We start from the raw sequence: 27358 nt of genomic DNA, 5'->3' as shown, positions 1-27358 counted from the left end.
ATGTTTGCTTTCACAATCAATACATTGAATTATGTAGTTGTTTTAAAGTAGCACAGAATGTATTTAATGCCGTCATTTGTGGTTGTATGTCTACAGGAGTTAGGGTATTTCCTGAAAGACGTATGAGATGGCACACAGCTCATTGTACGTGCTGTCATTCAGTAAGGTTACCACTGGACTTCTGTATCAACTGTATTTTCCTAACTTCAGTACATCTCTAGATTGCCTCAGCATCAAAGACCTTCTGGGTTGTTTGCATAGGTTTTCTGCATCTCAGTTCCAAATGGCTAATTTCTTAACCCAAAACCAGGAACCCATGGTTCTAGGCTCTCAAAGTGCAGAATATCCTCTCAACATGTCATCCTCAAAATGACCCCTTGCTTTCGACCTTTGTAATTTCAATCATCATCAAATGATAAATATCTGAAGCATTTTTCTTTTTCATAAAATGTCTTGACTCTACCTAACCTTGATTTTCCAAGTGACCTGATACCAACTGTCCTTCATCATAGCATTTGTTTACCCCTGATAAAAAGGTTCCATAGGAAGATCATTAACTCAAAATGTGTATGCCGTTTTAATCTTCACAAAAACTTCCTGTTCCTTTTCCGTTTATTCAGGTTTTCTAGCATTAATTTTGTTTTGCTGATGTCAGGCAAACTCCCTACTTTACCCATTTTCTTTACCCTCAATTCAGGTTTATACGTGTTACTTTTCAACCAAAAAATCTACTTTAGAATCAAGAGAACCTTGAAATTTCAAAACCATGCACCCACTATATCTACCACCATCTTTTAACTTGCTAGTATGTTGATCATCAGGTCCAGGGAGGAGTCATCTTTTTGATCAGATTATAAAATAATCAATATGAAGAAATTAATGTCAATTGGAGGTACACAAAAATGCTGGAGAAACTCAGCGGGTTCAGCAGCATCTATGGAGCAAAGGAAATAGGCAACGTTTCGGGCCGAAAACCTTTCTTCAGACCCTTCTTCGGCCCGAAACGTTGCCTATTTCCTTTGCTCCATAGATGCTGCTGCACCCGCTGAGTTTCTCCCGCATTTTTGTGTACCTTCGATTTTCCAGCATCTGCAGTTCCTTCTTAAACAATTAATGTCAATTGTCTTGAAGACAGGCACAAGAGACCACATGAGCTGGAATCTTGAGCAAAAATCAAAGTGCTGGTGGAACTCAGCGGGGCAGGCGGCATCCTTGGTGGAAAATGGACAGGTGACATTTTGAGTCGGGACCCTTCAGTCCGAAGAAGGGTTCCAACCCAAGTCATCGTCAATTGTTTTGAGTTCCTCCTTCTCATTTGTATTGGCTCTTACAGACAATCTTACTTTATTTGTATCATCTACTGTAAAGACAGATTGGAAACAATTTCTTTTCTTTTCTCATCACCTTGCTTTACAGAATTCCTAATTATATGATTACATTCACAATTGTCGAGTGCATCTTTTAATCTCTTCATAATTTTTTAAACTTCAGATGACAGAATATTTCAAAACTTCAAACTTTGGCTAGCCATTTTCAATTTACAATTTTAAGATATCTCGATCCTATTTGAGCAAGTGTAGACCATCCCCAAATATGAGCAGAATAGGTAGAGTGCTCGCTTATTTTACACGGTCAAATCCTTATTTATTTAACTGAATTAAAAAAATTATATGTCTGTTCAGGGAAAGATGTGAATAGCAACACCAATGTTCCAATTTTCTTAATGGCTGTTAGACAACAATTGGAAAAATGGGCTCAAAGAAGTTGGGTGTGCCATCACAATTGTTAAGAAAAAATATTGCTTAAATGATATTGGACAGAACTTGCAAAAACATGCAGCATCTTTCTGTGTCATTAATTTTCTACTATTCTGGTTTCAATGTTTTTATTGGAAGCATTTGTACAAAAAAACTTGACAATTTTACAACTTTGTGAACAGCTTCAATTTTAACACTTTCCAAAAAGGACATTAAATTAAAAAGAAAGAGGAAGAAGGAGCGAGAGAAAAAAGAAAAAAAGAGGGGAGATATACCCGTCGACCCACCCATACGCCCGCTCACCAAGCCCTACGAGTAATTTCGAATTTGTGTTCAAATATTGTTTTGCTCGAGAAAATCAATAAAAGGTGACCATATTTTTAAAAATTGCTCAAGTTTATCATTTAAGATAAACCTAATTCTGTCTAGATGTAATGTGTCCGTCATTTCTGTAATCCACATCTTCACTGGAGGAACTTCAGCATTTTTCAAGAATTTAAGTATGAGTTTTTTTGCTGATATTAGTCCATAGCCGACAAAGCGTCGCTGAAAAACAGTTAATTTACTACATGCCTCTGATATTCCCAGTATTATCAGTTTTGAGTTAGGCTCTAATGGGATTTTCAGTATATTGGAGAGGACGCTGAATACTTCCGTCCAAAAACTTTCTATTTTTGTAATAGTACAAAACTGTGGGTTAAAGTGGCTTTTTGGAACTGACACTTATCGCAAAGAGGGTAAACACTGGGGAAGATTTTGTTCAGTTAGGTTTTTGAGTAGTATAACCTGAGCAGCACTTTGAACTGTATCATATTGTAAGCTTTTGTCCCATATATCATTTGAGATTTGTTGACCCATCTCATCTTCCCATGCACGCCTGTAAACCTCAGATGATGGGGTGTGGATGTTTTGAAGAACATTGTAAATGTAGGATATCAACTTCTCTGTATCTGCATGTCTATTCAAACACTCGAGTTTGTCTGGACTTGCAGTGTAGTCTTGCATGTATGTTTTCACATAGTCCCTAACCTGAAGATATCTCAAAACATTATTAGTATTCAGATCGTACTTCTCCTGCAACTCTTGGAAGGAGTAAAGAGTCCCCTTCCAATATAGGTCTCCCAGTGTTGATTCCTTTGTTCTTCCATTGGGTGAAAACACCATCTAAAGTAGAGGGTTTAAAAGAGGGATTGTTTGCAATAGGAAGAAGGAGACATGTCTCTCAATTTGAGACTGAACTTCAACTGTTTCCAGAGACTAATAGCACCATGTATTATAGGGTTAAGATGATACATCAACTTATTCAGGGGTATTGGAGACAGGACAATCGAGCCTATGGAGAAAGGCAAGCAATCTTCTCTTTCCATTTTTAGCCAGTTAGCCGGTTGGTGTGAATCATCCAACCAGATGATTATGGTTTTAATATTCGATGCCCAGTAGTAAGAGAGGAAATTGGGTAAGGTTCGTCCTCCATTCTCTTTGGATTTGCACAGGTGTCGTTTATGTATTTGGTGGCTTTTATAGTCCCAAATGAAATTAGTAATAATGGAATCAATTTTTTTAAAGAAAGATTTGGGAAGATATATCGGCATTGTCTGAAATAAATATAAAAGCTGTGGGAGATAATCTTTAAGGCATTCAATCTGCCGAGGAGGGAAATAGGCAGCGTTTTCCAAAATTGAATATGTATGAAGTTTTATGATTAATGGAGGGAAATGTGTTTTGAACAGGAGGGAATATTTCCTGATAACGTAAACCGAGATATCTGAATTTGTCAGTAACAATTCTAAAAGGGAACTGTTGTAGCCGGATGATGTCTTGTTTGTTTATTGGCCTAATTTTGCTTTTATTCAAATTAATTCTGTAGCCAGAGAAGGTGCCGAATTGGTCTATAATGGATAGTATTTTTTTTAGGAATGAATGTGATAGACAATAGGTGCAGGAGTAGGCCATTGGGCACTTTGAGTCAGCACCGCCATTCAATGTGATCATGGCTGATCATCCCCATTCAGTACCCCGTTCCTGCCTTCTCCCCATATCCCCTGACTCCGTTATTTTTAAGAGCCCTATCTAGCTCTTTCTTGAAAGCATCGAGAGAACCTGCCTCAACCCGAGGCAGAGAATTCGACAGACTTACCACGCTCTGTGAGAAAAAGTGTTTCCTCGTCACCGTTCTAAATGGCTTACACCTTATTCTTAAACTGGTTCTGGACTCCCCCAACATCGGGAACATGTTTATTGCCTCTTGCGTGTCCAAACCCTTAACAATCTTATAAGTTTAAATAAGATCCCCTCTCATCATTCTAAACTCCAGAGCCCAGCGGCTCCATTCTCTCGGTATATGACAGTCCCGCCATCCTGGGAATTAACCTTGTAAACTGACGCTGCACTCCCTCAATAGCGAGAATGTCCTTGGTTACTTGGTCCTCCAAAATATTCCAACTGGAATTTAAACTGGAGGTGGTGAAGGGAGGGATTAAGCCAGAAAGGGTTATTGGGAAGAAAGTGCTACTTTAAATTTAGTTGCATCTGGTTGGGTGACTATAGTTTGGTGGAGATTATTCCATGCTTTAATTGTGCGTGGGAAGAACGAATTGCTGTACACATCTGTCTTTGTAGCTGGGATCACAAATTGGATCGAATGCCCTCGTCTGCTCCTAATTGGTTTGGGGTTGGTGTAGGTCTTGTGATCTATGTCTAGCTGACCATTTAACATTTTGTAAAAACAGGTCAAACGGTGAGCTTCACGTCTGTCTTGGAGAGGGTTCCACCACAGAGAATTCAGAAGTTTGGTGACACTCGCTTCTCTCTCATAGGTGTTAGTAACAAATCGAGCGGCCTGTCTTTGGACACGTTCGATGGATGAAATGTTTTTATCTGTGTATAGGTCCCAAGCTGCAACTGTGTAGTCCAAATGAGGTCTAACGAGGGTGAAATACAGCTTCTCCTTGACAGAAGCTGAACAATGATGAAAGTTGCGCCTCAGGAAGTTTAGGACACCTGTTGCTTCCTCAAATGAGGGGACCAAAACTGCACACAATACTTCAGGTGTGGTCTCACTAGGGCCCTATACAACTGCAGAAGGACCTCTTTGCACCTATACTCAACTCCTCTTGTTCTAAAGGCCAACATGCCATTCGCTTTCTTCACTGCCTGCTGTACCTGCATGCTTACTTTCATTGACAGATGAACAAGGACCCCCAAATCCCGTTGTACTTCCCCTTTCCCCAACATGACACTATTTAGATAGTAATCTGCCTTCCTGTTTTTGCTACAAAAGTGGATAACCTCACATTTATCCACATTAAACTTCATCTGCCATGCATCTGCCCACTCACCCAACCTGTCCAAGTCACCCTGCATTCTGATAGCATCCTCCTCAGTTCACACTGCCATCCAGCTTTGGCTCATCTACAAATTTGCTAATATTACTTTTAATCCCGTCATCTAAATCATTGATATATATTGTAAATAGCTGCGTTCCCAGCACCGAGCCTTGTGGTACCCCACTAGTCACTAGCTGCCATTCTGAAAGGGACCCGTTAATCCCTACTCTTGTTTCCTGTCTGCCAACCAATTTTCTATCCATGTCAGCACTCTACCCCCAATACCATGTGCCCTAATTTTGCCCACTAATCTCCTATGTGGGACCTGATGAAATGCTTTCGGAAAGTCCAGGTACACTACATCCACTGGCTCTCCATTGTCCATTTTCCTAGTTACATCCTCAGAAAATCCCAGAAGATTAGTCAAGCAGGAATTCCCCTTTGTAAATCCATGCTGACTCAGAGATATCCTGTTACTGCTATCCAAATGTGCAGCTATTTCATCTTTTATAATTGATTCCAGCATCTCCCCCACCACCGATGTCAGGCTAACTGGTCTATAATTCCCTGTTTTCTCTCTCCCGCCTTTCTTAAAAAGTGCGGTAACATTAGCTACCCTCCAATCCACAGGAACTGATCCTAAATCTATAGAACATTGGAAAATTATCACCAATGCATCCACGATTTCTAGAGCCACTTCCTTATGTACACTGGTATGCGGACCATCAGGCCCTGGGGATTTATCAGCCATCAATCTACCCAACACCATTTCCTGCTTAATATGGATTTCCTTCAGTTCCTCCGTCATCCAACATCCTCTGGCCACTAGTATATCAGGAAGATTGTTTGTATCCTCCTTAGTGAAGACAGATCCAGAGTACCTGTTCAACTCATCTGCCATTTCCTTGTTCCCCAAAATAAATTCAATAAAAAAAAATAGGTGGAAAGTAGTTGGCGTAGAATGCCCAATAGAGGTAGTGGAATACAAGTATGGCTTTAGGGGTGGGTATAACTCAAAATATGTGACGCTATGTGCCCGAATGAACATATTCTATTTCCATTGCCATAACATTACTCGATCCTGCAAAAGCCCTGCAAAACAAAAACCTTGGACCCCTCAATAAAAAGTTATTAATTTTACTGGATCTTCACATTCCTTCCATAAATATGTGGCCACAAATACTCAATATGCATTCTGAATATTCCATCACTGAAATATGCCAATTCTAAAACAATCAAAGGTAACCGTGCACGTCTAAAGATTTCATAATTCTTCGACAAGTTGCTGCTTCAGACTTGAGAAATCTACTTGCAGAATATCAGAACATCGTGCCATCTACCTCATTGTCATCCCACATTCTCCCCGCCATGCCAAGCATACCTGGCAGAAATGATTGACAAGACAGCTTGCTTTAATTGCATTGACCTAAATATCATCTCTTCTCGTGTTAATTTCCATATCCAAGATGCTTCCTTGAAAGTGAATGCCACACTTTGACTTTAATTCCTTTCTTTTAAGGGGTGCATAAAGCTGAACATACTACTGACAAAGTAAACAATATTATGCACTTAATTATTTACTGTTAGATTCAATGCTCTTACTTATAAAACACAAATTTTGATGATAGCATTTGATTATACATTCCTAATGTAGCCAATAAATACAAAAAAAAATATGTGAAAGTGGGATCTTATAAGGTTGTGAAGAGCAATCTTGCATATTAATTTTCCATTACTCAATTTCTTGTGGAGGTGCAAGGGGAATGAATCATTAAACCTAGGGGACGTATGCAAGCACATCTTCCAGTCAACTATCTCCCTTGTAATGCATCACTTTGCCAATCTTGACTGCTAGATCCTATTATGAGTGAAAACAAAAAATATACTCAAGAAATCTTGACCCAGAGAAAGCATCTCTCAGCTTAAGTCTTTATTTGCATTAATTCAAGAAAAGAAAATGCAAAGCTGGATGAAATAGCAAAACTGAAGAGATCAGCTTCAATGAGTTCAAAGAGAAAATGGCAGGCAGCAAATTGGGGGCACATCTCAAATGGTGGTGGAAGCAATGTGCGAAGAAGGAAGGGAGAGTAATTTATCTATATTATTTTGGTGTAAACATTTACCCCTTTAATGGACACATTGATTAAAATCATTTTATTCACACGTTATTTCACATCATTAGAATAATTTCAGTATTTGTTCAAGTACGTCAATTTAATCATATCTACTGTAAAAGTCACATTCAATGATATGATCTTGCACAACAGCAACTTCAAGTACAACTTGCACACTAATCTAATCTTCATCGTCCCAAATTTTAGTGGATTGGCAAAGAGAGCCAAAGATCTAGCTATGAATTCTGACAAAAGCATCCCACAAAACTCGTAAACCTGTAATGAGGCAATGTATCACGCTAAAGTCATGTGGTAAAGTGGAACTACAGAGGACAGAAGTAAAAAGGTATAGCACACAGGCCAGGTGTAAGGAAATTAAAAGCAATACAGGCCAATCTCACACTACGGAGTTGATGCCATCACAAAAACAATCATGTATTACAATTTTCCACCATACAAAATCTTATTTCCAATTGAATCTCACATTATATGGAGATACGTTCGGACAGGATGTTTTTCTCTCAACAGTAAATGATAGCATTGCAGCAACTATTTTATGGCAGGGGGCCACTTCGGAGATTGCCATGTCAATTTCCAAAGCAAATCCCGTAAGTAGCCAGCAATTACGTTTGGAGATCTGGAGCTAAAAAGGTGGCAACCTCATGTGTCAATCTACTTATCATCTTCCGGACTTCAATTTGAATAGAGACATACAATTTTAAATGCATGTCGAATGCACGCAAGATAATTTAATGATGCAACTTACAACAAATATCCCTGTAAACCGTTTCAAAATATAAAGTTTTACATTTAGTCAAATTCCTTTACAATTAAGTTTAGGTTGATAACTTGCACTTAAAATTCACTCGCCTCGTTTCAGATATTTCAGGCAGGAATTTGACTAAGAAGCACTCAGTCTATTCCTGTAGATGGCGGCTTAGCACCACTGGCTCCTCTGCCAAGCATCTATACCAGCGTTTCTCAACCTTTTTACCCATGCGGAACCGTTGAAATAATTTTCATGTCTCAGGGAACCCCTACATAAAAATCATTATATATCTTTAATAATCGCTTTCTTTCTCTTTCATAAACTTAAAAGTTCATAAGGCAAACATAATATATTTTTCTGATAATAGGTTTACGCAAAAAATAACTTACGTTTTTCTCAAGTTTATTGACAATGCAAAAATAAACTGAAATCAAACTGCTTGTTCAAAACTGAAGCAAATAAAGGCAAACAGAACTAACCTTGGGAGAGGGGGAGGGGGAGAGGGAGAAAACAACACAAATAAACTTTTGATTAACAAAAGTTAAAATAAACATATTTATTTTAAAAATTCATTTAACATCCCTAATTGATGTGTAAAAATAAATAAAGAACGTGGGTGAATGAGGGACTGTACCTGCACGGCAGGAAGCAGACAGGACTGATGGAGACCGTGCATGCGTCTGTACTCGAGTCAGTCACTTGATACATGAATCTGTCACGTACAGCTCCTGTCCACTGACCACTAAAGACAGTTTTACAATGGCGCTGTATAGACGTTGCTAAATATGACGTCGCTAAATATGCTAAATGGACATCGCTAAATATACCGTACGTGTATAATAAAATCACGAATATGAAATTAAACACAAAAATTACTAAAAAAAATGCATTTATATATGATTAAAGGCAGACACAAAATGCTGAAGTAACTCAGCGGGTGAGGGAGCATCTATGGAGAGAATGAATGGGCGACATTTCGGTTCGAGACCCTTCTACAGACTCATGTCAGGGGAGGGGGCGGGACAAAAAAAAAATCTCGCGGAAGCCTAGCGTTCCGGGGTGCCCCGGTTGAGAAACGCTGACCAATATTTAATGTCCAAACCTAGGTCACCTCTCCAACTGAACAATGTTATTATTGCAACAACCCACAAGATGAATAATATGGAAAATTCAGACTGCTAGACAGAAAATTGAATCTAACAACACTTTAAAAATCTCTTTGTCTGAGCTTCCATCAAGAAACACGATTGAAAAAACTGAAAGCTTTTCACTGTACACGTGACAATAAACGAAACTAAACCAAATGAAAAATTGCGAAGGACCAGAGGTACAGTGAAAAGCCTTTGTTGCGCGCTAACTAGACAGTGGAAAGACTATACATGATAACAATCGACCATCCATAGTGTACAAATACATGATAAAGGGAGTAAAGTTTAGTGCAAGATAAAGTCCAGTAAAGTCCGATTAAAGATAGTCCGATTATTAAAGATAATAAAATGTATCTTGTACTTGCTGATAGATTTATCAATTGAAATGGGTTTGTTAATCCTGGCCAAATTGGAGAGGCTAGGACACTAAAATTGAGTAAAGGCTTCTGGGCTGCTAGGCCATTTGGTCAATTTAAAAGTGCTTTTTCATACTAGCCAATTATGCTTGTTATAGTAGCTCCGCCTAGTATGTACATTTAAAATATCGAGAAGCCGCTTACGCTAGTTAGTAGCAGTAGCAGCTCGGAACCGTAACATCTGCAGATCCATGCTGAAAGTGATTTAATAAATATGTGTTGTATCTTAATGTGTGTTCGAGTCAAATCATTGATCCCACTTCTGACCCCATGTAATGATTTGACTCCAACACATATTAAGTTACAAGCAGTATTTCGCTTAGTCTAGATATGCAGCATAGAAACGGGCTCATTGGCCCACTGAGTCTACGACGATCAACATTCACACTAGTTCTATGTTATCCCAAGTTCTTTCACTCCCTGCATACCAGGATCAATTTTATAGAGGCCAATTACCCTACAAATCCACACGTCTTTATGATGCAGGAGGAAACCGGAGCACCTGGTCTAAAGAGCGCTCTTTTAGAAAGAAGATGCGGTGGAACTTCTTTCATTAGAGGGTAGTTATTCTGTGGAACTCATTGCCACAGAGGGTTGTGGAGGCCAAGTCAGTGAATATTTTTTTAAAGCAGAGATATACAAATCCTTGATTAGAACGGGTGTCAAGAGTTATGGGAGAAGGCAGGAAAATGGGATTAGGAGGCAGAGATCAGCCATAATCGAATGGCAGAGTAGACTCGATGGGCTGAATGGCCTAACTCTACTCCTATAACTTGTGAACACCCGGAGGAAACCCAGGCAGTCACAGGGAAAACGTGCAAACTCCACATAGATCGCACGAGGGGTCAGAATCGAACCTGTGTCTTTGGCACAGGGAGACAGCAGCTCCCACCAGCTGTGCCACTCCAAATGGACAGAAGATTTGGAGGGGAGGATTTCCTTATTTATTCCAAGCAAGGAGCCAGGGTATAACTGGGATATTTTAACTACCCTGAAAAATTGAAAATGTTTGATTTATATGATCCCAAAATGACCGTAACACATTTACAATAATAATTTAGTTTAGGATTATTTGCACTGAATGTTATTTTGCAGTTCTTATGTGAAAGATTGTCAGGAATATTTTGTAACAGTCAAAGGTTACCTGGAAATCACTTACAGGAATCCAAGTCTAGTGGAAGAGCATCCTTTGATATAAAAACCCTTTCCATAGCGGATAAGCAAACAAGTATTTCAGCATTAAATGTTAAGAATGACTCACACCATTTCCTCTAATTTGTGTGCAGTTACAGTGAAAAAGCCATTGATTGTTTTTAAAAGGTCACTGCATTACAATGAATAAATAACGCCAGGGGTTAAGTGCTTGGTTATTAAATAGATTTCCATCTTTTTGAAGAAATTGTAGTATGTAATAATGAGAAAAAGAAAGCTCTTAAGAAAATGTTTCATTCTGGATTACTGCCAATTTTAAATTTGGAACAAAATGAAGAGAAAGGGAAAGGGGCAGCAGAATAGAGCAGGTCTGGTAAACAGGTGGTCAAACTTTGTGCAAAACCACTTAAAAATAACAAACGTTAAAACGCATCACCTAAATTTATATATGTCCATAAACATAAATGTTTCAAAATATTAAAAATGTAAATAATGTGGGGCATTTCCAGGGACAAGGATTAATAATTCATTGTAGATATTTCTTCTAGAGCATACATTTTAAAATAATTTAAACTTGTCATTGCTGTGACTAATTCATGATTTTCACTTTCTTTTTGTAATGAAATGAAACCAGCTGATGAAACTGGACTTCCCCTAGATTCTCAGTGAATAACAGAAGCTCCAATACACCTGAAACAGTAATAGCTCTGCTGCCGTGAAGAAATGTTGCTTAGAATGCTCCTGCTTCTTCCATGGTAAGTTTTGCTTTACAAGTATAATATTCTGATATAATTTAGTTGCTGCAGGTCCTTAAACGTAAAATGTATAACTTATTAATTGATGGTGTTAATGTATTAGCGGTTACTTGTTTAAATAATTCAAAATAGGAAAAACATATTCAGCCCCTCATGTCTGTTCTGCTATGCCATAAGATCTATGTTAATCTTCTAACTCAGCGCTATTATCTAGCACTGATTCTATGTCACTCCATTTCCTTAATATTTAAAGAAATATAACTGTCATGAATATATTCTTAACTAACCCTCCAAAAGCCTCTTGGGTAAAGAATTCTACATGTGCTCCACCCAAGAGAAAATTATTTTTGTCTTATTATGAGACAGAGCTGGATGAGGAAACTTCATTTAGAAAGCCAAGCCAGGGAAAAGAAAAACAGCTTGTACCCATGAAACCCTCTCAGCCTCTATTCTTCTAAATTTCTGAAAATAGATTGAAGTCTGCTTCACCTCAAGTCCCAAACGTCCCATCCAGTTATTAGCCTGAAGGGCCCCTGAACCAAAATGTCTACTATCTGTTTTTCTCCACAAATGCAGCTGACCTGTTGTTCCTCCAGCAGTTTGTTTTTGTTGCCCAGGAATTAACTGATGAGTTGTTATTGTATTCTTGCAACTCCATGTATGCCCTTCTTCAAATGAGAAAACTGGACTTCGAAACAATATTCCAGATGTGTTCTCACAAGGATTAAATATATTGGAGCAACATACTCTTACAGTAAAGGTCAATGTAATATTTTCCACATTAATATGTCCACTGTCACTGGAATCACTTCTAAGAAACAACAGGTGCAGGCCATCAGATCCTGGGGCATTTATGCCATTTAGTTCCATTCATCTTCTCAATACAAATTTATAATAAATGCCAGTTTTCTTGACCTTCTGAAAAGGTTAAATGCTTTTAAATATATAAATGATATATAATGGAATCCTGGACTAGGTTATAGCTTATATTTCGTCTCAAGCAGACCTTTTTTAGTGGATTGATAAGAGAGAGACAAGCCTGGGCTTGCCTCAGGTTGCTGTGTATTGGGACAATGACCGGTGCTGTTGAAATGTGACTACCAATTGATGAGAGAGAGAAGCTCAGACTTGTCTCGGTGATGTATATTGAGACAATGACCGACGCCTTTGAGATGTATTGTCTTGAAAGTACCAACTGATAAGATGCCTTTGAAATACGTCTACTAATTGACAAGAGACAAGCTCAGACGCATCCTGTGGTAATGTGTATCGACTGTATCTCTGATCATGACTAACATCTTTGGAATGTGACTAAGTGACGAACACACAGTATAAAATATTATGCAAGTCTTTGTTCATTGAAGTGATGGCACGGGGGAAGTCACGTGTCTGTGTTGCTTATTGTGGTGCATCCCCGTCATTTCCACAAGCAGATGATCAGTAAAGCTGGAGTTGGTCTAACTAACCTTTTTGTGAGTTGTCTGTTTATTAAGTATTGAAACTTATCACTTCTAATTGATTTTAAATCTGTAATTTCCTATTAGTCCTGGGAGGTTAAGTGTGTCTTTTTTGTTAAAATACATATCATTTCCTTTATTCCCCAATATAGTTTCTCATTGGTCGGTCTGTAAGGGACCTTAATGAACTTTCAATAACATCTCTCCTTGTTTTGTATCTACATAAGCTGTTAACGTCTATGTTTTTTTTTTTTTCCATTATGGCAGTTCACTCCTACAGAATTCACAAATTACTGACAAAAATATCTGCGAAAGTGATTAAAAATCTGCTCTTAAAGTTCATGGGAAAAAAATAATCGAATAAACAACTTGCATTCTTTGATGCATGTGCTGATGACATGGTTTTGCGTTCCGTTTTTTGAGGAATCCCCTCTAGTCTCTGACATGTCCATGCTGGGAAAAAGGTTCTGAATGTCTAACCTAGCTATGCCTTCATAATTAAAATCCAGGTAATTCAGTTGCATCAGCCCCTCATCCTCAAGCCTTCATCACCCTCTCTCAACTGTCATCAATACAATTTGCTTAATTGTCTGTTTCCTACCTATTGAAGACATGCTCCTTGCTCTCTTTACTTGATTTCTGACATTCCCGGTCCTGATTGTCACTGGCCTACTCTGTTTCATGCGACACAGATCTGCCTGACCAGCTGAGCAATTCCAGCATTTTCAGTTTTTCTTTAAAAAAAACAGATCTATTCTCAAAATCTTAGTGCATAAATAGGAAAATATTACCTGCTCATTCTCCTTTGCCTGTATGGGACGAGTGAAGGTACAGCAAATAACTCTGACAAACATGACACTCGACAATTTCAGAATCCCTCCACACTTGCTAATGTAATTGCTTGATCAAATCCCCTTCACAAATAATATAGGCAATTATCTTGCTTATTGGGTTAATTAGGCTTAAAAGGTTACAAAGGAGTAAAAATTCTGTTCATAGCTTACAAATGTAATTTTAAAATTAATGTATCAAATCAGCACTATACATACAATTACATATTTCTAACTCGTTAAACAAGCGAGAAATAAAAACGTTTATAGTATATTTAACTTAATTTGAAAAAATTTCAAATATTTTTAATTACTTTCAAATACTTATGCTTGTAAACTATTCTCTTGCTTTCATAGCTGGGATCTGTGCAGCAGACCATTCTCAGCATTTATCGGATACAACGCCATAAAGCGAAGAGTGACTTTACAGGTGTTCTGCCAAGATAAAGCCGTAATCAACATCTTAAAGAAGATTAAGTACAATCTGCCCAATGGCATTAAACAGGATGTGACTATGGTTAGCAATGACATTCGTCTATCTGTCTACTTTCCGATGTCATACAATTCAGCAGATCTCATTGAAGGCTACAAAAATGAAATTAATCAACAAATGCTAGCAAATGTGTCAAACCATGGGTACAAGCTTAAGTACAACAGCCTCTGCCGGAAACATCAACACCTCGTACTGGTGCATCCCAAATGTATCAAAGAATGCCGCAACAGAATGATTGTGACTAAATGATAAAGCAACTGAAAATAGTGATAGGAAAAGAAAAACATTGAAATCTGTTGTTCAGGAAATCTCTTCAGTAATGTGATGGTATTTATCGACTACAATTGTTCTTCCTCTTCCCTTCCCTCCCATGTGAGCACCGTGTACAGTTCTGGCCTGGATGTTCTGGAAGGATGTGGAGGCTTTGGAGAAGGTGCAGAAGAGGTTTACCAGGATGCTGTCTGGATTAAGGGCTATTAACTATAAGAGGTTGGACAAACGGATTGTTTTCTCTGGAGTGCCAAACGTTAACATAGAACTGTACAGGCCCATCTGTCCACAATGTCCATGCAAAGTATGTTAAGCTCTGCCTGCATCTGATCCATATCCCTCCATTTCCTTACATTCATGCACCTATACAAAAGCTGCTTAAATGCCACGATCATAACTGCCACCACCACCACCAGGAAAAAAGGACAACTGGAAAAAAGCTTAAATTGAGAGGCATGGATAGGGTAGATGCTAAAAACCCTTCCCCCCCCCCCCCAAAGTGGAAATAATAAGGGCAAGAGGACATAGGTTTAAGGTGAGAGGGACAACGTTTAAAGATGATGTGCAGGGTAAGTTTTATTACACTGAGAGTGGAAGGTGCCTGGAAAGCATTGCCGGTTATGGTGGAAGCAGACATGACAGTGCTTAAGAGAGTTGTAGATAGGAATATGGATATGCAGAGAATGGTGGGATTTAGATCACTTGCAGGCAGAGGGGATTTGTTTACATAGGCATCATGTTAGGCACAGACATTGTGAGCCGAAGGGCCAGTAGCTATATTGCACTGTTCCAAGGAGGAAGTACTGTAGTCTATTTTCCTTGTTTTCCCCAATTTGGAATATGAGAGTATTTTGATACTATAATCACAAAAACACATTGTTTTTAAAACAATGGAAAATTAAACTTAAGTTGCTATGGAGATTACTACTTTTTATTTTCAATTAAGTTATATGATTTCAAAAATGATCTCCCAACCTTGTTTACATAAATAATTTAGTTGAATGTTGATATCCTGATTTCAGGGCATGTTACCCTCAGAAATGTATTGTGCAAGTTTATTATGCCCACCAGGTCCTTTAGTTTAGTATTGCAAACTAAAATTGTCTTAGTTTACAATATTAGAATAGTTCTTCAAAATATCAGTTGAGAAGGATATCTTGTATGTCTCTTTTCAATTCATTCTCTGAGGCACTTCACTAATTTGGCTAGCCCAGTCCACATAAGATTACGCTTGTTACATGCTTCACTAATTTCTTTATTTGTATTTTGTCCTGGACTGTTAGCAAAAGCACAAAAATATTCTTACCATAATTTTCCAGCCTTTTGCAATTTAATAGATCCCTATCATACAATCATCCCCCCCCCCCTCTCCCCAAGTCAAAATAATCTCTACGACTTTATTCCAACTCTTTTCAGGGCCATCACGTTTCCTTTCCCATTGTGCCTCTTATGTAAAAGAGAAGTATTCTTGCATTTATCCCTAACCACATAGGGATAATTATGATTAAGTCACTACTTGCACCATGAATTAATCTACTATGTTGAAAAAGTTCTAGGGGTTATTTTAAACATATTCTTTATCATTCTAAAGTAGTCTTGGTTGGTAATGCCATAAACTATTATGAAACTTTCCTGACGGAACCAGATATATAAAAAAAAAATTAAGGTTGCTACTCCTTACACTCAACTGCTCCCATTTATCTTTATTTGTACACTCTATACTTGTACTAGTTCAAAGATAGTAAGAACTCCTCATTATTTTGCAAAGATTGCCAAATCACTTGAATGGACAGGAATTGCAGATTTGTATTAACTAGTACAGCTTTTAAGTACCTTGAAAAATGTGCAATTTGCTGCATCATTCGGTATTTTTAAGGCAGAGATTGCCAGATTCTTGATTAGTAAGGGTGTCATGTGTTATGGTGAGAAGGCAGAAGAACAGGGTTGAGAGGGAAAGATAGATCAGCCATGATTGAATGGGCAGAGTAGACTCTTTGGACCAAATTACCCAATTCTGCTCCTATGACATGAATTTATGTGATTTAAGTTTTTATTGTTGCATTAACCTAGTTACACCCAAATATTATTTCTCTCTAATTTTATATATGACAGCAACTTCATTAAACTATTTCCAAATATTTTATCAATAAGATTATTTATGTACCATTAATTAATTTATGTTACTGAAACTTTGTACAATCAGATGCATTACTTTTAATTTTATCTTTGCAGCACTTCGTATAATGTATAGAAGTTAATTAAAATATTAACTTTTTGCATTCTGGTGTTCTCCGATTTTTTTTGTTTTAAATGGTTGCTTACCAATTTGATGCATCAACGATACTGGATGCCAGGGATGTCTTGCACAGAAATTACCCATTGGGTACAAGTGCTGGACCAGGGGACAATTGTTATACCTTTATGGACAGCTCTCTACAAATGTAGAATTGAGATCCACTACCTTAGTGCTGACTGCAAATTAAGGGTCAGTATTCATCTATTACACAGTCCTGTCCCATTCTCGGCCCAATAACTACCGCAATATCAAATCAAAGTAAAAAAGGATGGGTTGCACTTGAACCTGAGGGGGACCGATATCCTGGCGGGGAGATCTGCAAAGGCTACTGGGGAGACTTTAAACTAGAATGGTTGGGGGGAGGGACTCAAATAGAGAAAGCTATTAGACAGTGTGTGAGGCAGGAGGCAGAGAAGGAAAGCATTCAGACCCAACATGTAGGGGGGAAAGAAGAAAACAATAATAAACAGAGAATAAGAGGTGGTGGGGTTCTTAAATGGGTGAGCAGAGAAACAGAGGGGTGTAAAATGTGGGCGGAAGCAATAGGTAGCAAGGTGAAAAGTAAAAGTGGCAGGCAGACAAATCCAGGGCAAAAATCAAAAAGGGCCACTTTTCAACATAATTGTATAAGGGGTAAGAGTGTTGTAAAAACAAGCCTGAAGGCTTTGTGTCTCAATGCAAGGAGCATTCGTAATAAGGTGGATGAGTTGAACGTGCAGATAGCTATTAATGATTATGATATAGTCGGGATCACGGAGACATGGCTCCAGGGTGACCAAGGCTGGGAGCTGAACATCCAGGGATATTCAATATTCAGGAGGGATAGAGAGAAAGGAAAAGGTGGTGGAGTAGCGTTGCTGGTTAGAGAGGAGATTAACGCAGTGGAAAGGAAGGACATTAGCTTGGAGGATGTGGAATCGGTATGGGTAGAACTGCGAAACACTAAGGGGCAGAAAACGCTGGTGGGTGTTGTGTACAGGCCACCTAGCAGTAGTAGTGAAGTTGGGGATGGCATCAAACAGGAAATTAGAAATGCGTGCAACAAAGGCAAAACAGTTATAATGGGTGACTTCAATCTACATATAGATTGGGTGAATTAAATTGGCAGGGGTGCTGAGGAAGAGGATTTCTTGGAATGTATGCGGGATAGTTATCTAAACCAACATGTAGAGGAACCAACGAGAGAGCAGGCTATTCTAGACTGGGTATTGAGTAATGAGGAAGGGTTAGTTAGCAGTCTTGTTGTGCGTGCCCCCTTGGGCAAGAGTGACCATAATATGGTTGAGTTCTTCATTAGGATGGAGAGTGACATTGTTAATTCAGAAACAACGGTTCTGAACTTAAAGAAAGGTAACTTTGAGGATATGAGACGTGAATTGGCCAAGATTGACTGGCAATTAGTTCTAAAAGGGTTGACGGTGGATATGCAATGGAAGGTATTTAAAGACTGCATGGATGAACTACAAAAATTGTTCATCCCAGTTTGGCAAAAGAATAAATCAGGGAAGGTAGTGCATCCGTGGATAACAAGGGAAATCAGGGATGGTATCAAAGCAAAAGATGATGCGTACAAATTAGCCAGAAAAAGCAGCATACCAGAGGACTGGGAGAAATTCAGAGGCAAGCAGAGGACAAAGGGCTTAATTAGGAAAGGGAAAATAGATTATGAAAGAAAACTGGCAGGGAACATAAAAACTGACTGCAAAAGTTTTTATAGATATGTGAAGAGAAAGAGATTAGATAAAACAAATGTAGGTCCCTTGCAGTCAGAAACAGGTGAGTTGATCATGGGGAACAAGGATATGGCGGACCATTTGAATAACTACTTTGGTTCCGTCTTCACTAAGGAAGACATAAATAATCTGCCGGAAATAGCAGGGGACCGCGGGTCAAAGGAGATAGAGGAACTGAGTGAAATCCAGGTTAGTCGGGAAGTGGTGTTGGGTAAATTGAATGGATTAAAGGCCGATAAATCACCAGGGCCAGATAGGCTGCATCCCAGAGTACTTAAGGAAGTAGCTCCAGAAATAGTGGATGCATTAGTGATAATTTTTCAAAACTATTTAGATTCTGGAGTAGTTCCTGAGGATTGGAGGGTAGCAAATGTAACCCCACTTTTTAAGAAGGGAGGGAGAGAGAAAACGGGGAATTATAGACCAGTTAGTCTAACATCGGTAGTGGGGAAACTGCTAGAGTCAGTTATTAAAGATGGGATAGCAGCACATTTGGAAAGTGGTGAAATCATTGGACAAAGTCAGCATGGATTTACGAAAGGTAAATCATGTCTGACGAATCTTATAGAATTTTTCGAGGATGTAACTAGTAGAGTGGATAGGGGAGAACCAGTGGATGTGTTGTATCTGGACTTTCAGAAGGCTTTCGACAAGGTCCCACATACGAGATTAGTATACAAACTTAAAGCACACGGTATTGGGGGTTCAGTATTGATGTGGATAGAGAACTGGCTGGCAAACAGGAAGCAAAGAGTAGGAGTAAACGGGTCCTTTTCACAATGGCAGGCAGTGACTAGTGGGGTACCGCAAGGCTCAGTGCTGGGACCCCAGCTATTTACAATTTATATTAATGATCTGGATGAGGGAATTGAAGGCAACATCTCCAAGTTTGCGGATGACACTAAGCTGGGGGGCAGTGTTAGCTGTGAGGAGGATGCTAGGAGACTGCAAGGTGACTTGGATAGGCTGGGTGAGTGGGCAAATGTTTGGCAGATGCAGTATAATGTGGATAAATGTGAGGTTATCCACTTTGGTGGCAAAAACAGGAAAGCAGACTATTATCTAAATGGTGGCCGATTAGGAAAAGGGGAGATGCAGCGAGACCTGGGTGTCATGGTACACCAGTCATTGAAAGTAGGCATGCAGGTGCATCAGGCAGTGAAGAAAGCGAATGGTATGTTAGCTTTCATAGCAAAAGGATTTGAGTATAGGAGCAGGGAGGTTCTACTGCAGTTGTACAGGGTCTCGGTGAGACCACACCTGGAGTATTGCGTACAGTTTTGGTCTCCAAATCTGAGGAAGGACATTATAGCCATAGAGGGAATGCAGAGAAGGTTCACCAGACTGATTCCTGGGATGTCAGAACTTTCATATGAAGAAAGACTGGATAGACTTGGCTTATACTCGCTAGAATTTAGGAGATTGAGAGGGGATCTTTAAATTAAATTTCTTTATTTATATAGCACATTTTTAGTCAACTTGCATTGACCCCAAAGTGCTTCACATAATTACATCCACACACACAGGCAAAGGTGGGTGAAGTGTCTTGCCCAAGGACACACACAGGCAAAGGTGGGTGAAGTGTCTTGTCTAAGGACACAACGACAGTATGCACTCCAAGCGGGATTCGAACCAGCTACCTTCCGGTTGCCAGCCGAACACTTAGCCCATTGTGCCATCTGTCGATGATACTTATAGAAACGTACAAAATTCTTATGGGGTTGGACAGGCTAGATGCAGGAAGATTGTTCCCGATGTTGGGGAAGTCCAGGACAAGGGGTCACAGCTTAAGGATAAGGGGGAAATCCTTTAGGACCGAGATGAGAAGAAACTTTTTCACACAGAGAGTGGTGAATCTCTGGAACTCTCTGCCACAGAGGGTAGTTGAGGCCAGTTCATTGGCTATATTTAAGAGGGAGTTAGATGTGGCCCTTGTGGCTAAAGGGATCAGGGGGTATGGAGAGAAGGCAGGTACGGGATACTGAGTTGGATGATCAGCCATGATCATATTGAATGGCGGTGCAGGCTCGAAGGGCCGAATGGCCTACTCCTGCACCTATTTTCTATGTATCTATGTAAAGTCCATCTATTTGATTCTGGTGCACTGAAAGCCAACACCCTTGCCCTTCCATTGTGGCCTTTGCCGACAAGCCGAAGGCACTATAACAGTGAATATAGGCTGGACACAGATCAGAATACATAAGAACCAAGATGTGGTCAGGATCTTTTAAATTATTTGACAGAAAGCATCCTTCCAATCTCCATGGGTTTAAATTAAAACTGAATGTAAAACAAATTGTAAATTTTGGTGGCGGTCACAAATTAAGCTGCATTAACACCACCAAAGCAGAGCGATGTAATCTAAGATACATGCTGCTTCTCCAAGAGCTAACCAATCTCAGATTTGGTTGTCATTTGGTTCCTCATATGACGTCAAAGAGCACACACAAGTCAAAGAGGTTACAGCACAGATCCCAAAGGAACATGTCTGAAGAAGGGTTTCAGCCCGAAACTTTGAGTATTTCCTTCGCTCCATAGATGCTGCTGCACCCGCTGAGTTTCTCCAGCATTTTTGTGTATCCCCAAGGAACACCACTGGTCACAGACCTCCAGTCAGAAAAACACCATCCCACCTCCTGCTTCTGTGGGTAAGCAGTCCTGAATCCAAACTACCAAGTCACCATGGACCCCATGGATCTTCTGGATCAGCCCATCATGAGGGATATTTATTTGTTTTAAAAAACCCCCATTAATATGCCTGTAAATCTGCAGTAATAGTTACATAGATCCATTCCAGTGCAAATGACAATTTAGCACATTGGCGTGAAACATGAAAAGCTCACACGTTTTAGATTCAGGAACAGTAAATGACAGTAGTTTTGGATGGAACTCTCGCCATTTACTAGTGAATTCCGGGCTCGGTTTACACTTATTGGAAGTTTTGGAATTTAATCAAATGTTGTTGCTGGATTATCCCTGAGCTTTCTGCACTTATGTTCTTGTTTTCACAGATAGGTTTTCATGAATATATATTTGCATGTAAAACTTCAATTTTAATCACTTTGTATGCTCACAGATATATAACAAAAGAAAAAGATGCAATCTATGGAATAACGAAAGCATTCATTCATGGGCTTCAGTATTATTTATCATTTCAACCTGGCATTCTCCTGGTGTTGGTTTGGCAACAACTCTGCCCAAGACCACATTAAATTGCAGAGTCTTGAATGCAGCCTAGTCCACTTGCCTCCATTAGTTCATTTACACTTCATGCTGCCTCGGGAGTGCAGCCTAGCTAATTAACTGTCATTTTGACACTGGCCATTCCCTGTATGATACTGTACGCATTTTTCAATTGCTTTTTAAATCTATTGTATATGGTTTCAAAAATAAGACTGGACATGATGATTTAAATATTTTCCTCAGGACACTTGTACATAATTACCATAATTAGGTTACTGGACTATATAATGACCAAGTAAAGGGACAAAGTGAGTATTTTTATTCAAGTGTTTATCTAATTACTTGGGCCCTTTTGAAGCTCTGCAGCACCATTTACACTCATGTACTAGTTTTACAGACCATCAATTACTCACATACCTGGATTATTTTAAACTGATAAAATATATAAACCAAAAATAAATCAGTGAAAAATAAAAAGCAACCAATCAAAATTTACATTTTGCTTTCAGAATGCTACATATTGCTATCCAAACACATTTAGAGTTGATCAACCAATCCAGTTTCCTTATGGCACAATGATGGGGAAATAAAACACAGTAAAAGTGCAGGTCAAAGTAGAACAATAGAACAAACAGCATAATTATGTGAATGGAATTAGGCAAATAAAAGGAAAATCTCAAAACCTACAAACTAGCCTGTACATATTGCAGGATCCTGCCAGGCTTCCAACACTTGTAGAGGCTACAGGAATTGACAACGTCTCCATTTTAATGTTCAACAGTAAATTATCTATTCTGAACTTGTGAAACAGCACAAGTTCATGAATAGATACATTAACTAACACAAAAAGAAAGAATGAGGAAGAAGAGTACTTTGCTTACAAATTCAAACCACTAATGGGCCTGTCTCACGGTGCGAGTCCACCCACGAGTGATCCCGAGTGAAAGAAAAAAATCACACTCGCGGATGTCTATGAGATTCCAAGTTTATGTTCACGAGGTGAAACGAGTTCCCATGTGTATGTCTAAGTTCGCGTTTACTTCTCATTTCTGCGATGTACCAAGTTCCTCTCCCGAGTTACCAAGTTCATCTCCCGAGTTACTCTTGAGTCAACCGTGAATGAAGGTCTGTTTTAAGTATCAGATAGAGGAGCTGGACAGCATCTCATACAGTAAGTATATTCTGATTCAGTATTGAAAGTTATTCAATTTCGGAACTTAAAACTAGGCAGGATCTCGGCCCTGCACTCGCTGCAATTGTGCAGCAAGGAGGCGGTGGCGGCGAAGCAACAATGTTAAAGAAGACAGCTCCATCCTGAATTTACTGCCAGGTCTACACACTGCGGGGAGACGGGAGATGAAATCTTTGAATGTGGACGGGTGTCTCCGCGCCTGCTCGTTCTAAGCGGAATATATTTTTAGTTGCCTTTCAAGCCGTGCTTTGGTTTTATTCCTTGTTTTTGTTTATTCGCACACACTTTTCGTGTGTGAGGGTGTGAGAAGTCCATGCCGGGTGCCGGCCGGCCGCAGCCGCTGTTCTTTCACATCAGTTGCACATCAGATTGTTGGGAGACGGAGCTCAGGGTTCGCCTCCTGAGCTGCTTTGGTGCCCAGGCGCGAGTTGAGGTGGAGGGAAGCTGGGGGGTGGGGGATGCGTAGGCGTCATTAATCTGTCTGGGGTGACAAGGCTCTTGGGTTAGGCTGGGATCATTCTCTGCTCTCATCGCTCTCTTTCTGTGTGTGCATTAGCAGGGGGAAGAGCGGTCTACCTCGCTGAGGCACAAGACCTCTGCCGCCTGCCCCTTGCAGCCATCAACTTGTTTGTTCCTTTGGTGCGCCTCATCTGCCCAGCTCCCATCCCAGCGCTGCCCCAGCTCTCTGCCCCATTCTCTTGGAAATGTCGCTTCCGCCACTGTAACGAGGAGGGGTCCGGCTGGCTGGCTTGGTGGGTTGGTGGGCAGGAAGAGGGAGTGGGTACAAACCACCAAATCCATTTTCAAAAGTCGGGCAGAGCCGTGTAGAACTCACGTTTCTCTCTGCTTCATATACGTGGGAATTCCCTCAGTATGGTCACTCAGCGGGACAGGCAGCATCTCTGGGGAGAAGGAATGGGTGACGGGATGACGTTTTCAAAATTCTGCTGCGTCTTTGTGTTACTCCAGCACTGTGTTCACTTTTTGTCAACCAGCATCTGCCCTTCTTGTGTAAGACATTATTTGTATCCGTGGCAGTTGATTGTCGCTCCCTTCAGTTTCCCAGGGGGTCGGGACGGGACTGGAGTTGGGAGGGGGAGGGATGGGGGGAGAGGAGGGGAGTGGGGGTTGGGGTGACTTAGTACGGGAGACAAGTGTAGGATAGGTGTACTGACTGTATGGGCAGACACTTTTGTAGTGATTGCCCACCAGTCTCAAAAGCCGCTGTGTCTCCCTGTCCCTGGGATAGCAGGGGGCCGATCAAACAGCACAATACCCCCCTCCCTCTCCACGCCAACACAAAGGGCAACGATCCCAAGGCTTTAGCGTCAGAAACAGCGGGCAGGCGACAATCACCCGCCATAACGCGAGAGAGATTATGCACTATTGTAGGTCTCCTTTGCACGTCAATGTTTCTGTCTTTCTCCATCTCATTCTTGGCCCTGTCTGTCGCCACCCCCACCTACACCCCTCTGCTTCCCGGCCATGTGTGTGACCCCTTCCCTCCCCTCTCCAGCTCCCCGCCCATTGCACCGGGCGCGGGGGCTTTGCACCATCTTCACGTCGGCGACGCCAGCAGGTCAGTGGCAGTCGCCCCGGGGCAGGTGCTCGGGGGCTCTCTGCCAGCGTGGCCCCAGACCAGGGGGTGGGGGTGGGGGGAGTCAGCAGGCACACCGGCTCTGCCACACCATGGGCCGCCGCCAACCAAGCCACCCGTCCACGTCCACATGCTCGGTAGAACAGGAGCTGAGACTGGGAACTGTACCGCCCTTGCCCCCTCCCTCTGCAACTGCAAACAACCCCACTCTCCTGCTCACCTAACCCGCCCATCCCTTCTCTCTGGGTATTGAAGGCGCTTCTGGTCTGCAGTGTGCAATAGTCACCAAAATACACTGCATCTTTGGAAAGGAAAAATACAAAACATGTCAATCCCACTGGATAGGCCTTAGTTATGGTGCTGTACAACACGGAAACAGGTCATTCGGCCCAGCTTGGCCGTGCCGTCCAAGTTGGCGTCTTGGGGTAGTCCTATTTGCCTGCATGTGGCCCATAGCCCTCTAAACCTTCCCCATCCATTTATCTGTCGTTAATAACCTCAAGAAAATATTAAGTCTACGTGAGCCTGCTTCAGTTTCCTGGGTCCAACTCAGAGAGAAATCTCCCCCCTTTCCAGGGTTAATCGCTCTGTTTATAATGCTCTCTGCATTATGAAGTCCTCGACAGTGAACCCCATGGGCAATCACTACCAACGTGTCTTCCCACACAGTCAGTACACCTCTCGTACACTTGTCTCCTGTACTAAGTCACCCCAACCACCCCCCCCCCCCCCCCTCCCGCCCTCCCCTCCCTCCCAACTCCAGTCCCAGCCTGACCCCCTGGGAAACTGAAGGGAGCGACAATCAACTGCCACGGATACAAATAATGGTTGATGCTGGTTGACAAGAAGTGAACACACAGTGCTGGAGTAACACAAAGACGCAGCAGAATTTTGGAAACATCATCCCGTCACCCATTCCTTCTCTCCAGAGATGCTGCCTGTCCCGCTGAGTTAAAGATTGCCCACGGCAGACTCACGGGTCACTACGGTAAACTCACGGGCCACTACGTTCTTACAACGAGTTTAAATGTTTCAAATTTTAACTTCAAGAGTAAATTTGACTCGTGGAAATCTTTAAACATGTTTAAAATTTTTCAAGAGTTTACAAGTTTCCCGTGTACCTGCTGTTAGCGCCACGAGTCGCTACGTTGCGTCCACGAGTTCCGACGTTCCCGCTACGTTAATTGTACTTGATTACCATGAGTTTAATTTGTTTTAAACTCGGGGTCACTCGTGGGTCGACTCGCACCGTGAGACAGGGGTTTTATTAAAGAGTCAGTAAAGTGAAGATTTGCCAGTAAATCTGAAGGGCAATGCCACAAATATCTGCACATTTAAGTTACAGGAATTCAGGAGCATTGCTTGGAGAGTCAGATTGTTCTTAAAGGCATTTTTTATTTATTAAAGTAACAAGGTGGTAAAGGCTTTAATGCTTCACTGCCTGGATGTACAAAGAAAAATGTACCAAGACCAATTTCATTTTATTGCTTTTCATATATCTCCTGCTCTCCAACCATCTCCACCAAAACAAAAAAGCCTTTGAACAAACTTGAATTAAGAACAAACCACCCTTCTTTACTCACCATCATACGTGTAATAGGTTCCATCTTTGAACACCAACACAGCAGGAAGTTCCTGGACAGCGACATCCTGGTGGAAAAATAGAATAATAAACTCACAAACTGGCTTCAATATTCTCCATTGAAATGATAGGACTGAGAACTTTCTAACAAAGCAAGTACTACAACTAAGGTACACAAAAATGCTGGAGAAACTCAGTGGGTGCAGCAGCATCTATGGAGCGAAGTCTGAAGAAGGGTTTCGGCCCGAAACGTTGCCTATTTCCTTTGCTCCATAGATGCTGCTGCACCCGCTGAGTTTCTCTTGCATTTTTGTGTACCTTCGATTTTCCAGCATCTGCAGTTCCTTCTTAAGTACTACAACTAAATGGGCATGTCCCAGCTTGACAGACTATAACTAATGTGGTTATACAGGAATTAATGCATATGCCACAATTATCAATCTTACATCAATGCTTTGGATGAGGGGACCAAGTGCAGCATTACCAAGTTTCTAATTATGTTAAACTTCATGAACAATAATGCAAATTATCCAAACCGTATTTTTCCAATTTCCAGAGATGATGAACACTGGATAGGCTAGATTAGGAATTTCCAAGCTTAAGTAACTTAAATAGTGTACTGTTACATCTATTGCAGCTTCTCGAATAGCTTGCAAAATTAGAGCAAAGTAAAAGGAACTGGTTTGCATTTCCAAGTCCCAGATTTGTTTGGTCCTCTTAATTCCAGGTTGAACACCGATTTTCCGGCACCCTTAGTTCCAGAGCTTTTCTGGAATTATCCGATTTTCTGGTCCAACAAAGGTCACATGATAATGAAATGACAATTCACCCCTGACCCACTAATGACACCGCTGTCGTGTCTCTAAAGCACCATTGAGACTCAGTAACTTAAATATCACAAATGTAAACTGACCAGAAATGGAATGAGCTTCCGACCCATCCACCATGCTAACGATCTCCCTGGCCATTTATAGTTCTGTATTCTGACCCTACTCCCAACTCACAAAATGCACCAGCGGGCCTTTCTTCACCCTCTGAAAGGAGAAAGTGCTGGAGGTAATTCAATGGGTTAGGATCTCTGGAGAACACCGGTAGATGACATCGGGACCCTTTCTCAGATTGATTCAGTCGGCCAAGTTACTCCAGCACTTTGTCTCGTTTCACTTTAAAACTAGCCGCCGATGTTGCTGGTCTGCATCAGCGAGACCTTCATCACCAGTTCACACGACTGTTGTTGTGGCTCACGTTGTAGCTCGTCAGTGTGCCCCTACTGACAGAATTTGCTTGG

General features: G+C 40.7%; 1 protein-coding gene across 2 annotated transcripts in view; it reads right to left on the bottom strand.

Annotated features, from left to right (window-relative positions):
* The window catches only part of tmx3 (thioredoxin related transmembrane protein 3), a 116489-nt gene that overhangs the window by 30753 nt on the left and 58378 nt on the right, over positions 1 to 27358 (bottom strand). For both annotated transcript variants that reach the window (XM_033018933.1, XM_033018934.1), the window contains one exon: positions 26072 to 26138. In XM_033018933.1, the coding sequence (XP_032874824.1) occupies positions 26072 to 26138 (67 nt within the window). The remainder of the gene's footprint in view (positions 1 to 26071; positions 26139 to 27358) is intronic.

The sequence above is a fragment of the Amblyraja radiata genome, chromosome 4 (assembly GCF_010909765.2).
Source record: "Amblyraja radiata isolate CabotCenter1 chromosome 4, sAmbRad1.1.pri, whole genome shotgun sequence".
NCBI lineage: Eukaryota > Metazoa > Chordata > Chondrichthyes > Rajiformes > Rajidae > Amblyraja > Amblyraja radiata.
The sequence above is the reverse complement of the archived record's forward strand: the minus strand, read 5'-3'. Positions and strand labels throughout refer to the sequence as shown.